Raw genomic sequence first — 14,939 nt, forward strand, 5'->3', positions numbered from 1 at the left:
CAAATGTTTACAAAAGTTTACAAATGTTTACAAAAGTTTACAAAGGTTTACAAAAGTTTACAAAGGTTTACAAAAGTTTACAAACGTTTACAAAGGTTTACAAAAGTTTACAAATGTTTACAAAAGTTTACAAATGTTAACAAATGTTAACAAAAGTTAACAAAAGTTTACAAAAGTTTACAAATGTTTACAAATGTTTACAAAAGTTTACAAATGTTTGCAAATGTTTACAAAAGTTTACAAAAGTTAACAAAAGTTTACAAAAGTTTACAAAAGTTTACAAAAGTTTACAAAAGTTTACAAAAGTTTACGAATGTTTACAAAAGTTTACAAAAGTTTACAAATGATTACAAAAGTTTACAAAAGTTTACAAAAGTTTACAAAGGTTTACAAAAGTTTAGAAAAGTTTAGAAAAGTTTACAAATGTTTACAAATGTTTACAAAAGTTTACAAAAGTTTACAAAAGTTTACAAATGTTTACAAAAAGTTTACAAAAGTTTATTTACATGTTTACATTTTGGGGTCATTTTTGATAACACAACAGAGTAAACACAACGTCACCTCAATTTTTCTAGGAGTTAATCAACCTTACCAATTTCTGCAAAATTTTCCGAAGCTGCGGATCTCGTTAAACTGACAAAACTTGATCGACCGAAAACAGGTAACAAGCAGCAAAACCACAAGCACTTCAATGCAATGCCGGACACCTTTTCAAAATATTCTCTAAGGAGCAAACAAAGGTGTCCTGCCTTGCACACAAAAACTTCTTCTGCCAGTTGGATACGGTCTTCGCAACCTACAGATCTGCTTAACGTTAGAGATTACCTCTTGTAGCCCTGTTATGTGGTTGTAACCCCAATAGATTGGGGTTTGAATTCTACTTGGAAAGGTAGTTCTAGCACCTACATATTTTTATTTGCTATATCTTGAAATGTCTGTTCGTTTTTTAAGACATTCCTACATTACTTTCGCGGTAAAAAAAGGTATCATGAAGACTTCTACAAAAATAGCTGGTGCGCCTGGAAATGTTTTCTTAGGAGCATAGTGCTCCCAACAAAACTTATTCGATATGCCTAAATCATGGACTGCTAAGCTGAACAGTCCAAAGAAAAACCTCTGTACTTACAGGACCTTGATCTGCTTTTACTAGTTTTAGCTACATCCTACCCAGGGGGTATCTTAATTTCCATTCTTCTTGCAAAAAGCAAGGCATATATAGTGATATTTCCCCTGTGTGAATTTGCTTCAGTATCAAATAAACTTCTTATGTTGCAACTTGCAAGTTTGGCCAAAAATACCTTTATACCATCTTCAGTCGAGGAAGGCAGCGCCTGTTGTGGACTGATCTATTCGCTTCCGCCGATCTATACGCGATGGACTGCGTTACCTTTGCCTTTTTCTTTTTGCAAAACGGTATGCAACTGCCACCTTGCTGTTTAGCATTAAACTGCAGGGTGCATGCCAATAGCTACGAAGCGACGTCTATCAGTTTACTTTAAAACTGCAGTTAAGGTGTGTGTTTGGTTTGTGTGCCCTTTAACCTTTGACAGGTTTACTAATTACAAGGAACAAGAATGTGATTTCCGGTAAAAGAGAAAGGGCAAGACGCCGAATTCTGTCGATTTACGTGCTTCTCGTACCTCTTTCAAGCTTACAAGTGAAAGTATATTGTCTCTTGTATTGTTGGAAAGTATTGTAAAGGACACAAAATGTGGAACTTTAAGAATTTTACCTGAACACCAACAATTTACCGCAGTCAAGAGGATTTACCCGGAAGCCAGAGGACCTGTACTTGGAACCAACTTCGCCGTTATGACTAAGAGGAACTGACTTTCACCACCAGTTTTCAAGAAACTATTTTTTTAAAATTGACTGGCCTAACTGTTGCTGACCATGAGTTTGAAAACGTCTCAAAATCTTACCAAACTTCCCAAAGCAGAAGACAGAAAGCTGATCAACAAGCTTCGAGATGTCTTACACTCCATCAAGGTACGTGACATGACTAAACTGATCAAGCTACTATCCAAGGAAGACCGGCCGGATTTAAACTACCAGGTGCCCTTGAAGAGGAAGCTTTTACAGAGAGCACAACTTTACAAACAGTGGGTCAGCCCTCTACAGTATGCCTGCGAGAAGGGTACACCAGAAATGGTGGGAGCCATCCTAGCTGCGGGGGCTATGGTCAACATCAGACCCCATTCACCTTTGACGTACGCAATATGCTCCTTAAAAGTTGACCTTGTCAACAGACTGCTGCATAGTGGGGCAGTGCCAAATGAATCTGGAGACCCAAATGAATGGGATATGGCAGCAGCCATAAACTCAAAGGAACGTTGTCTAAACTACCCAGAGGAAGAACAAAAGCGTCGTGAAATCATCACCCTACTTTGTAAGGCTGGGTGCAATGTAAACATGCGCATGTTCTCAAAACAGGCCCTTGGAGACACAGAGAGTTTTAACAAAACAAAGGGAATCAAGATCAAGATACCGGTAAGAACTGTCTACCAGCCTCCATTGCTGTTCCATGCTGTGTCTGAAGGTGACCTTGAAATGTGCAAAGTTTTCCTTGAATCAGGGGCGGAGGTGAATGTGAAAGACTCTCTATATAAGGAGACCGCGCTGCACATAGCGATGACAAGTACCACGGAAGAAAACCTGCCGGTATTAATGATAATCGAGCTGTTAGTTGCCCACGGTGCCGATCCAAATCAGTCCAAAGATGGCTCCTCTCTCCTGCACCTGTCTGTGAAACGAGCGAGGATCAAGACCGTAGAAGTGTTGGTACAAGCAGGAGCAAACAGAGCCGCACTTGACAGAGACGGTCGTAGCCCACTGCACCTCGCCGCAGCCGATGGCCACAAGGAATTGGTCAAACTCCTGTCCATTCCCGACATTCTGAACACACCTGACAAAGATGGCTTAACTGCACTTCACCTGGCGGCAGACAGTGGTTGTGTAGCCACAGTCCAGGCTCTACTCGAAGCTGGGGCAGACCTTGATGTGGAAACACCAGTGACTAAAGTATCACCCTTAGACATGGCCTTGCACAGTAACCACCAGAAAGTGGCCGACTTTCTGAAGAGAATGAAGAGGAACAGCCTGTTACAGTGTGACAGCCCTGCAACCAGCTCGTCAATGCCAGAACTGTCAGCTAAGACTCAGGGAAACACCGCCACAAGTCCCAAGATATTGGTCACAGAGCCTCAAGAAGAGAATCAGAGCCTTGCGGAGAATCTGAGAAAGAAACAAGAAGAAACGGAACAGTTGAAACAAGAGATCGACCAGTTGAAAAAGGAGACAACTCAGCAGAAAGAGGAAATAACTAAGCAAAAAGAGGAGCTAGATCAGCAAAAAGAGGAGATAAAGAACCAGAAAGAGGAAATAGATCGTTTGAAAGAACAGCACAAAAATCAGATGACAGAAAGGGATAAAACAGTAGCATCCCTTCAAAAGCAGGTGGAGAAATTCCAAGTCATTCATTACGAAGAGAATTCAAACCCAGTGCCTATGTCCGACCCCCACAAGCAGGCGCTCATAGCCAACTGGCCACAGTTCCTACAGGACCTACACCACAGCGTGGTGGTCCCCTCTCTGGTAGCAGAGGGTATACTCACCCCCCACATGGAGGAGGAGATTATAAAGGCCTACCACACGAGAAGAGACAGAAACACACACCTGTTGGACACACTGCTCACAAGAGGGGACCAGGCGTTCTACGTGTTTCGTCAGGCCCTGAGGAAGGACCCAGGTAGTACACACCTGGCTGCACTACTTAATGTAGACTGAGGTGGACTTAAACCGTTGGCTAGAGGGTTTGCCTTGCATTTGGAAGGTCATAGTCTAGAATTTATCTTCTCATCACAAACCATACTAGCTGAGGTTCAAACCCCAACCGAGTCATACCAAAGACTTCAAAAATGGCACAGACTGCTTTTTGTGCTTATTCTAGAGTTATCAAGCACTGGGCATTTGGGAAAGAGTATGGTAGTTGAACACACATCCCTACCATGTGGACTTAAGCCCCCTGCTATAGTGATTGCAGAAAGTTGTGTGGCCCAAGAGCTTAGGAACAGAGATGGGCACCACCATATGCACCATGTACGGAGCAGGAGGACTTTTTTAAACTTCAACACAGCAGCTACAAAAACATTTGAAAAAGTTATACGCTATGCAAGAGAACTGATGAAGAAAACATTGACTTTCTCCTATACCGTTAAGTCAGGCCAAAGACATGGGAGTCAAATTATTCAACGATTCCAAGGTATGCTGCTTTTTTTAATGTCAGGTTCTAAGAGGTGTTTATTTTGTTAACATACATAAAGTGTTTGACATGTTTATAAAAAAATCAATGTGTTGTAAAACTCTACATTTTTCTAACCATCTAGATTATGAGGATTAGTGATGAATTTCAAAGGACATTAGGTTGGTTGAAAGTATCAATGAATGCACGCTTTTATATAATAATGTCATGTAATTTTAGTTTTAATTTTAGCTTTTCATTATTGATGTGAATATCGTTTCCTTTTTTTAACAATCATATCCATAATGCAACATAAATATTGTGTTTACAATTACAATGTGTGAATTACCTTTGAAAATGTGCAAATGTATTAAGAAATAATGTGCACCTAAGCTGTTTATGAAATTTTGATTTATATTCTTCAAGTGGTTGACTTATGATTGTCAGTATTAATATCTGTAAGTGCTAACTATAAACATTGACTTTTATATGATATCCAAATTTTGTATGTGTTACTATAATTATGATAACAAATTCTCTGGGGATAAACCATGACAATATTTTTTTCTTCTTAGAAATGGTTTATACATTCAATCATGAAAGAAATTAAAATTACATCAAATTAAAAACATAACTTAAAATTTCAAAATTATTGAAATAGTGAAACATATCAGCTCAAGATGATATATATTTGTATTATGCAGGTGTTCGAAATGGATTTTTAACTGGTTAGACAATCATCATTCCTGTGCCTTCATGAAAAGAAAGAATAATTTATTTTGAAAGTAGGCTTTAGCTCTTTTGATATGAATCTGTGGTAGGTCTTGTTGTAAAATCTTTAGCCAAAAAGTCAAGTCAACAAAGGTTCTTAAATCTGTTTAAGTTCAAAAGTGAAAATGCTCCAGGGCTTTAGTCAGTAGAGATCTGCTTGCTTGTATGCTGCTGTTATCTTATTTTATCCACGTTTATTTTATGAGGATCGGGCTAAAACTGCAATATTGCTTTGTAGGCCTTCTCCCCTTACATACAAACGATCAACAACATAACAAGTAACAATAATGATGTCAAAAGAAACATATTTCATTTTATGATTTTAATATAACAGTAAAGATGTGGTTGTTGCTACAGTAATATATGTGTGCAGAAAGATAGGTGAAGAATAGGGTGCTATTAGATGCTAACTGTAATACATATGTGATGTTAACATATTGTCTGGTCTATTATTGTCCTCACATATTTTGGTTCATCTTTGCGGGTCTTAATTTCAAGGTAAAAGGGGAAAGGAGGCTTTCAAAGTTTTTCAAGTTAACAGTTGAAACATTTCTGTAGTACAGTAGTAATATATTGGAAGCGCACAGGAATTTGAGAAGTCATTCCAAGATTTACTGTACCCAAGCTTTTTGCAAATTTCTTGAACCCTCCCCTCTTGTTCACTGCAAGGCTGCAAAACTTATAGTTTTACTCTGTCATCTGCCTTAGTTCCTGAAGTGTTTGAATAGTGTCAACCATTCGGTCTGTCACACGACCACCAAAAACCTCCTTCATCATTGACAGAGATTTTTCAAGATACCATACAGCTTCAGTACGATCACCCATGTCCTTTTTTATGCAACCTAGAATGCTGAGACTTTCAGCAGTGTTAGGCCTTGGTGTGTCCTTTCCAAAGAGGTCCTCTTGCATGTGTAGTGCTTCTTGCACTTTCTGGAATGCCATTGCATAGTCCCCTGCTTTCCAATAAGCGATGCCCAAGCCTTCCAGACTGACTGCTATGTTTGCCGACGGTTTGTTGTGGTAATGTTCTCGGTCGATGCCCAGCGCTTCCTCGTGGCACCAGATAGCCTTGAAATGGGACCCAGTATCACTGCTTACCTTTCCCAGGTTGGTATATACCTGGGCAAGGTTTGTCTTGTTCAGTCCACTTGTCTTTAAAGCTAGTTCCAGTGACTCTTCGGCTATCAGCGTGGCTTGTTCATTTCTGTCTTGTTCCCAAAGAATCTCAAACAAAACGTTCAAACTTTTGATGACGTCAGGATGACAAGTGTCACTGTATATGTTTTGTGTCATCTTGAGGGACAAGTCTGCGTACCAAAGGGCTGTGTTGCAGTCGCTATGGCGATACATGATGCGAGCCAGCTCCCGAAAGCATGAGGCTGTGATGTGATGAGCTACATTCATGCCAAAGATCATGTTGCACATTTTTATAGTCTTCTTGTGACAAGAGTGTGCTTTGACTATCTGACCCAACGAGGAAAACAATACACCCAAGTTGAATCTGATATTCAACATTATCAAGGGTTGCTTTTTTATCACTTCTTCATTAGTCTCAAAGATCATTTGCTCTATCAAACCTGCCAGCTCCTTTGCCTTGCTATATTCCCCAAGGTTAGTAGAGATATCAGCAAGCTTTAAATCTATCACGATTTCCCATAGTTTTGCATCAAAGTTAATGTCTAACATCTCCAAAGCTTTTGTACAGACCTCACGTGCCTTCTCAAACTGACCGATGCGAATGTATAAATGTGCCAATGCAAAGCAACCTTCCAGAGACAACTGATGCAGCTCTGTAGATTCTTGGGCCGCTTTCAGAGCTTCAGCATACTTCCCAAGGCTCAGTAGAGTCCAGAGGTAGCTGTGTGTGAGTCTGTTTGGTTTCTTGTGGTATGCAGCCCGGAGAAGGGGCTCTGCCTCATGATAGTGCATGAGTCTGTAGTGAATCAGTCCCCTCAGCAAGTCACTGTTACAGTAGAAATCGTGATCCACACCCAGAAGCTCAGACACGTCTCCAGGTAGCCTGTGCTGGAATATTGTCAACTGAAGCAAAAATTTTTCCACATCAGGATCAGCTGCTGTCTCTGTGGGCATGTTTTGATGTGGTTCTGAATTTTGGCCCCCACCGTTGGCTGGACCAGTACTAGACTGTGATTGTGAAAATGCTGAAGGCTTATATGGATTTTCAACAGTTTTGACAAGTGACACCAGATTTTCTAATAGCGAAGACGAACCGCAGGCTCTCATCGATGATGTGACTGATCCCTCATGTGTGCCGCTTTCCTCTGAACTTTGATGTTCTGAAAGAAACTGTCGGACCAGTTTTAGCGGTACTTTTACAAGAGTGGGGGGAATGCTCATGACTAGAGCTACATAAACATAAATCTGTAAGGGTATGCTGGTCTGGTAGAAACGCATCAGGAGAGCAGAACTTGGTAGCTTGTGCTGCAGATCTTGCTCCCCGCTTTTTTTCTCCCTTTGATGCAGGACAGGGAGGGTAGTTACTCCTTCCTTTTGCCTGCCATATGCCAGATACGTTTGCAGTCGCAACAAGGTGGCTATGCTGATTGCCACGCTCAGGTTGTGTGCCCCTGTCTCTGAGATCAGCTCTTTGTCTCTCAGTGCATCAATGACTTCCCAAGGGGTGTTCCTCTTTGATTCGAAGCAAATACCAAGACTGCTAACTGTCAAAGTTGGGAAGCGGTAGATCTCTTTCTTTACGTCATATTGGAATCCAGGTTTGGAGGCAGAAACTATGTCCTCTTGATACTTGCTTGCATCGTCAAAGAGGGTAATGAGTGCCTTCTTGACCAAGTATGGTGCATCTAAATCAAGTCTTTCTTGATAGTCTTCCACCAGGCTTTTGTCTCCTTCTACCCATGTGACAGTTGACAAGATATCAGACAAATGGTTATCGTTATCCTCATCAGCAAAGGCTTGCCTCTCTTGGAGAGATGCCATCTCTGTCGGAGTCATGATTAGTTCTACAGCAGGCTTTCCGTCAACTGCCTCTCTGCCTAAAGGGGTTTTACTCGCAGAAGGCATGGCCCCGTCAAATGCAAATCCTCTTGGTGTTTTCCAGTCATAAAGCCAGTTATCTTCTTCTTCATCGGAGTAAAAGTTGTTCAGGGATGTGATGGCCATTGAAGGGAGGATGGTCTCACCGAGATTGATCACTTTCAGATGAAGTAGTGATGTCAGGTTACGGAAATACTCTTTATTCTGCTCTTGTGCTATTTCTTCCAGCAGTATTGCAAATTCAAAATCAGAATAGGGTGTCATTTCTTCCCTAGCCATGGACCCCAGGCCTATGATAGCATACTTACAGGGTGGCGGGCCCAAGGTCTCCCTACATTCTGCTAACAGTTGTCTCACAAAGTCTTTCATTCGTCCCGCTGTTGTGTGGAACAAAGAGCGCACAGCTGACGCCCAGTTTGCTTCTTTAACCTTGGCTTCATTGGATTCCATGGGGTCACCATTGAAATCACATATCATCTGAGTACACTGCAACAACACTCTACACTCCTGTCGGATCTTTTTCAGTCGAGCTTTATGGTGGTTGTCATCATTGTATGAAAGTGAAACTTGATGCAGCTTGCGGCCCTGCACCCAAAGAAGGAAGCATTTCTCTACATACTTGATTCTGTGAACTATGACATCTCTCCAATGCTGGTCTCCCAGTGCCCAGGTCATTGCAGCGTTGTACAAGGCTGCCGCCTTGGTGAAGTGTCTTCTGTTGGTGGCCCTTCGTATGTAGACATCCCCCATACTCTGTAGACAGAGGCCTTGCAAACGAACATTGTTATCACGGATTGCCGCCTTCAAGGTCTGTGCAAATATTCTTTCTGCTGTATCAAAGTTACCTGCTTGTAATGCTCTATCACCCCGGGTTACTGCAGAAATATGTTTTGATGAATAAAAACCCTGCTTGGTGCATGGGATGGCAGACATGGTGCCCGACACTGTGCTTAAGCTTGCCACGCTTAAAGGGAAGTGAAACCACACCCTTAAGGGGAAGTGAAACCACTTAAGTGGAAGTGAAACCACACCCTTAAGGGGATTGAGTGAAACCACACAACTTCCGTGTTTCAGTGTAAGCATAACCTTTGAACCCATGAGATCTCATACCAGAGTTTCTACATTCAAAGAGATCAATAGTTAGCAAGGCATGGCATACATACATGTAAGTAAGGGTAAGTGGAAAGACCTGTAGCCGTATAGGTACATGTACGGTACAGTACATACGAAGGCCCATAAATACAATGGAACATTTCTTACTTTAAATGTATTTTATACAGAATTTCAATGTAGAGGAGATTTGAATGGAAAGAAGGAAAATGCGATAGATTCATTGGTAGTAAAGTGACATTGTCGACAAAGGATTGTCTTTCAGATCTTTCCTGCTGACAAAGTGTGAAAATTGTGTACATTAGCATTTGAGGAAATGCAAATCAAGCTTAGCCAAAATGTAGTATGTTATGTATCTTTATTGACTCCACAAAAAGTGCATTACTCTAAAAAAAGATTTCAGTTTAAACCTACAAGTCTGTGTCATTGACAAATATTGCTCACAATGTTGTAATGACTTGGTCATAATTGAAAATATAATTTTAAATAATTCTTTTTGAAATTGTTTTAAATTGTGTATTTTTAGACTGTAATGTTCATTACATCAATGTAGATGTCTAGCTGGGATATGTAAAAAGTAGATTTTGAGTATGAACAAAAGAAATATTTGGTAAAGACAATGAAGTCTTATCGTCAATGGTTCTGTTGTCAGTTTTGTTTCCACCCTGACTTCCTGATGACTGGAGTTGTGTCTCTTCATTCAGACATTTTACAGCAGACTGCCTTGCCATGGATTGCTTTAGATCTTCCTCTCCCACCGGTATTCTCGGTAATTCCATCAACATCTTCTTTCTACAAGAAGTCTTAATCGGGGGCAGTTTAGTTGTCTTGCTTGACTGGAATGTTTTCTTGTCTAGGGTTATGTTTTCCAGTGTGTTCGCATCACCCTTGTCTTTTGTTGAGCCTTCATTATCACCTGCTGTCCCGCATGGAATGACTATCATAACTTTGGCACACTTTGCTTCCTTCTTTCCACCAAGGTTACTATGGTGACACCTTCGAACATCTTCGCTTTTTCCTGACCCTTGTCCAACATCAAGAGACGGCAGTTCAGTTCTGTTGTTTTCGGAATTACGAATGCCAAATTTTCGATAATTCTGTCGTTTCTTTCTGGAATATCTTGCAGCAGAATCGTTGTCGTTTTGATGCTCAACTATCTGTGAAGTGTCCTTAGGCAGATGTTGTCCAATTTCAACCCGACTGACAATGGTATTGTTTCTCCACGAATCATGTCTGTTGTTGTATCGTTTATACCTGAACTTGAAGTCTCCTCCTTCAGAACACCTGCAGGTGGCAGGTGCAGCATCTGGGATGGATGGGAGGTAGCACACCTCAGGTGTGTTACAGGGCGCACCTGTTGCAGGTGCGGGTGTATTACAGGGTGCACCTGTTGTAGGTGCGGGTGTGTTACAGGGTGCACTTGTTGCAGGTACAGGTGTATTACAGGGTGCACTTGTTGCAGGTACAGGTGTGTAGAACTCAGAGTCCTCTGATGAGGAAATCTTGGGTAGCCTGATGGTGATTTCATTCTGTGAACAATACAATAAAATTGAACGACTACTGTATTTCTTGGTCACTAGTCAACCACTGAAATTTCATCATTGTAAATATTTGATCACTAACATTTGTTTCCACCTGCCTACGTGCTCAGGCCAGAAACTGGCCCCTTGCTTTCCAGGAGGATCCTCCAAGCAGTCCTGTCCATTGCCCTAGCCTCTGCTTCCCGACTGTTTAAGCCTGTGTCCTTCACAATTTGGTCTTTCCACCCTTAAAATTAAATGCCATGAACACCTTTCAGGTGCTGAAATTACCTAACGCAATATCCATATGGATTTACAGTATATGCCCTTAGCGAAGCCCAAATAAGCCTTGAATGTGATAGAAATCAGCTGTTTCCGTGATGAATCGAAATTTTTACGACTAGAATTTCTTGTTCCATTTCCAATGGCATGATATGTCATGGTACCAGGGCTAAAATTACCTTTTCAGATTACAGTCAAACCTGTACTAGTGACCACCTGTACATAACAACCACCTGTTCAATGTGACCACCTTTTGGTGGTGCCTTAGATGATTTTTCCATGCAAGCATTAAGAATCCTATGTATAGTGACCACCTGTCCACATAGACTAGATCCTATTGGTCACCTATTAAAGTGGTCTTCTTGGGCAGTTTTGACTAGTTTCACTAAAATTGAAGACATACAAGTTAACACAGTATTATTGTATCAGCCATACAACAAAGCTAAGCCTATGGTATGGCTCAGTGGTCACATTGGACAGGTGGTCCTTATGTGCAGGTGGTCACTAGTACATAAAAAGTTGAGCAATATAAAGCCACTTTCATAATCTGGTAACATGTTTTCTAAAAAGCTTCAGTACGTAATTTTTATGTCTCCCACCTTCCTGACTTTTTCGAGGGTCCCTTGTTGTAGCAAGCTGCTGTACATCCACTGCTGTTGCCCCATGCCTAGCAGTCCAACTGGAACAGCAAACTAAAATTAAAGACGGCAAGGCCTTGACTCACTAGTAATGTTACAATTTCACACACGTCACAGGAAATCCTTTTTTTAGTCCATTACACAGCGTGAAGGCATGAGTGTTTAAAAAAAATCAATCAAAAACACAAAAGTCTACAACACATACACTATAACCTACCTGGGTTCAGAGTTCTGAGTATGTTCCAGTCAATCCAAAACACTCTTCAGAAATGCACTCACCTTGGTAAGTGGTGTACTTGTAAGCACCCATGATGTAATGTTGCCACTACTCCGCATCTATTAAGCCCCCCACAAATGTTACATTTTGTTATGAGAAGCAATGTGGAGCCTAAATAAGCCACCGGGTAACTGTTAACTCGACATGTTTGTATTCTGTATTGATGAGTGTGTGACCAGTGGTAAATATTTGCACCTGTGACTTGTTCATGTTCCAATGCACACAGATAATGACGTACATGGTGCCAAATGTTTCACCTTCCTAAAGAGCCTTTCACAGTACTTAGTTCAAGGAAATGGACCCTGAAGGGCCCTTCTTTGGTGACCTATTGTCAAAGTGCAAAAACTGTAGCAAGGACTCATTTAACAGCTCTTAAATACCTCTTGCATTTAGTATGTTGTGGAGTGAGTAGGTAGGCAGGAGTGAGTAGGGCAGATTTCAAAAATTGTTTCCATATTTCTATTGAAAAGGTTGGAATTCCTCTGACTTCTTTTCTTGCTTGCACACCAAAACCTTTTGGAAGTAAAACTGCAAGAAGTTCAGGATTTATACAAATAAATTTGATTTTTACATCAACTCAATTTTCTGTTTGCAGCACGTAACGTTGGGTAACATAAATTCGCGGGGTACTTAAATTCGGTTTTTTTCGAAAACGGGGTATTTAGGGATATGTGCTAGATGCAACATCAGTAATACCGCTATAAATGCAAACTTGACAGACTAACGTATTCAGAACACTGTCTGAAAAGCTTCGATAACCATACATTAGAAGTTGGCTACGTCAAAAACTCTCCGTCCCTTATTGTCACAGTCTGAGGGCTTCGTGGGAGAATTATACTACACATAGTTGTTCGCTGGTTTATAAGACAAATGTCACATCCGCTTCCTGCTCAACACAATTATTTACAATACAACTTATTAGAATCTCTTTTGCTAACCTACAACTGGACTCTAAGTGTGATTAATCATCAAAACGCCTCTTTGTTGCTACAACCAATGGCTACGGCACTACGGTGAATTTTCCCGCCGCCATATTCGTTACCCAGAATCCTGCTATTCGGCAGACGACAAACATTTGCGAGGAACACTTTTTTGTCCAAATGTTGTGTGTGATAGTGGACTGATGGCGATATTTTCCTCAAAGTTTGCTCTTAGCACAAGCAGAAACACATGGACATAGTAGTATTACCATTTCTACGGCATCCAGCTAATGCCCCGATGAATAATATACAAATTTCCATGACGGTGGGGATCAACTTTGAGTGACGTTCTACCGACTCAACACACGGGTTGTTCCCGGCGGCCTGATGTGTGCGGTACGGCCGTTTTTTCGTGTATTTTTTTTACTTGGACACGTCTATATCCATAGCACTCTCCTCAAGCCAAGGATGGAACGAATACTCACTCACTCACTCAGGTCCGCTTGCTCCCAAGGGGAGCGTGGCGCCTCGGCAAACCCTTCTCCAGGCCGTCCTGTTCTGCGCTGTCACCCAGGCAGTGGCGATGGTGTGGCCGACTGCCTGCAGGTCTCTGTTGACTTGGTCGGTCCAAGTCCGTCTGGGCCTCCCTCTGGGCCGAGCCCAGGTGGGTGGGGGGGGGGTTCCTTCAGTAGGGAGGCGGGCTCCAGTGGTGGCTCTGCCCTGATGAGGTGTCCAAGGAGACGGAGACGGGCAGATCGAAGTTTGCCCGACAGTGGTGGTTGGTTCGACCTCTCACGTAGGATGTCGTTGGAGATGTGGTCGTACCACCTGATTCCCAGGATCCTCCTCTGGCACTTGGTGTCGAAGGCATCAAGGCGGCACTCCTGGGCAGCAGTTAGGGTCCATGTCTCCCCGCCGTAGGTAAGGATGGGCAGGACCAAGCTGTTGTACAGCCTGATTTTGGTTTGAGGAGAAATCCTTCTGCTGCACCACACTCGGTCCAGGTTGGCCATGGCTGAGGACGCACGACCGATGCGGAGGTTGATGTCGACGTCGCACTTGCAGTCGGACGTTATGGTCCCTCCAAGATAGCAGAACCTGTCGACTGGTTCCACACGGTGCGTGTTGATCACCAAGGCAGCTGGGGGGGCCTCGTAGTCACTGAGAGACTGTACCTTCGTCTTCTCCCAGCTGACCATCAGGCCGAGAGGTTGTGTTTCCCTGTCCATGACCTCTAGGGCAAGCTGGAGCACATCTAGGAGTTCGGCTAGGATTGCCACGTCGTCGGCATAGTCCAGGTCAGTGATGGTGATGTCGCCGAAGCTAGCACCACAGTCGCACTGGGCCACAGTTCTTCCCATGACGTAGTCAATGGCTGAGTTGAAGACTGTCGGGGCTAGTACGCAACCCTGGCGGACGCCACTGTTGATGGTGAAGCTGTCTGACATCTTCCCATTCACTCTCACGCAGGAGGAGGTGTCGGAGTAGAGGAGTGAGAGCAGCTTGATCAGCTTGGCCGGGACACCAATGATCTTGAGGATCTTCCAAAGAGCTGGTCTGTCCACAGAGTCGAACGCTTGTTTGAGGTCGACATAGGCCACGTAGAGGGGTTTCCTGTACTCCCTTCTCCTCTCAGCCAGTAGACGGAGGGCTAGGATCCTGTCCACCGTGGAGCGGCCTGGTGTGAAACCACTCTGCTCCCTTCTCTGCTTGCGGAGGAGGAGTGGACGTAGCCTTGCTAGGAGGACGTTTGCGAACACCTTGCCCGGGACACTCAGTAGGGTAATCCCTCTGTAGTTGCTGCATAGGTCCTTGGGCCCCTTCTTCCAGAAGGGGAGAATGACACCAAGCAGCCAGTCCGCAGGGATGGCCTCGCTGTTCCAGATGGCTGTGAACAGATGTTGGAGCTGGTGAGCTACTGCAGGTCCGCCCTGCAGTAGCAACTCTGGCGCGATGCCATCGGCTCCGGCAGCCCGCCCGGCTTTGAGCTTCTGTATGGCCTTGGCCACTTCATCGAGGGCGGGAGGTCCAGTGGGGACAGAGTCGTCCTCGGTGGCTGAGGCAGCCTGTTCGTCTAACTGAGGAGAGGGGGTGGGGGGAGGGCGATTCAGAAGACTCTGGAAGTGTTCCCTCCACCGTGCTACCTGTTGTTCAGGGGTGTCAGGT

General features: G+C 43.1%; 2 protein-coding genes across 6 annotated transcripts; one reads left to right on the forward strand and one right to left on the reverse strand.

The window, feature by feature from the left end:
- Positions 1–1,513: 1,513 nt before the first annotated feature.
- LOC136440258 (ankyrin-3-like) lies at positions 1,514–5,448 on the forward strand. The gene has a single exon (XM_066436178.1). The coding sequence runs from the start codon at positions 1,894–1,896 to the stop codon at positions 3,784–3,786; it is 1,893 nt and encodes a 630-aa protein (XP_066292275.1). The 5' UTR covers positions 1,514–1,893; the 3' UTR covers positions 3,787–5,448.
- LOC136440192 (uncharacterized) lies at positions 5,004–13,153 on the reverse strand. 5 transcript variants are annotated; one of them, XM_066436094.1, is made up of 3 exons: positions 11,856–13,132; positions 11,538–11,617; positions 5,004–10,665 (listed from the first exon to the last, which is right to left on the reverse strand). In XM_066436094.1, the coding sequence occupies exon 3, from the start codon at positions 9,122–9,124 to the stop codon at positions 5,699–5,701; it is 3,426 nt and encodes a 1,141-aa protein (XP_066292191.1). In that variant the 5' UTR covers positions 9,125–10,665; positions 11,538–11,617; positions 11,856–13,132; the 3' UTR covers positions 5,004–5,698. The 5 variants fall into 5 exon arrangements, with proteins under 5 accessions (XP_066292191.1, XP_066292183.1, XP_066292173.1 ...); XM_066436086.1 differs by having other exon boundaries at positions 11,538–11,630; XM_066436109.1 differs by having other exon boundaries at positions 9,478–10,665; positions 11,856–13,153.
- Positions 13,154–14,939: the final 1,786 nt, after the last annotated feature.

This window comes from Branchiostoma lanceolatum, chromosome 1, assembly GCF_035083965.1.
Source record: "Branchiostoma lanceolatum isolate klBraLanc5 chromosome 1, klBraLanc5.hap2, whole genome shotgun sequence".
NCBI classification, from domain to species: Eukaryota; Metazoa; Chordata; class Leptocardii; order Amphioxiformes; family Branchiostomatidae; genus Branchiostoma; species Branchiostoma lanceolatum.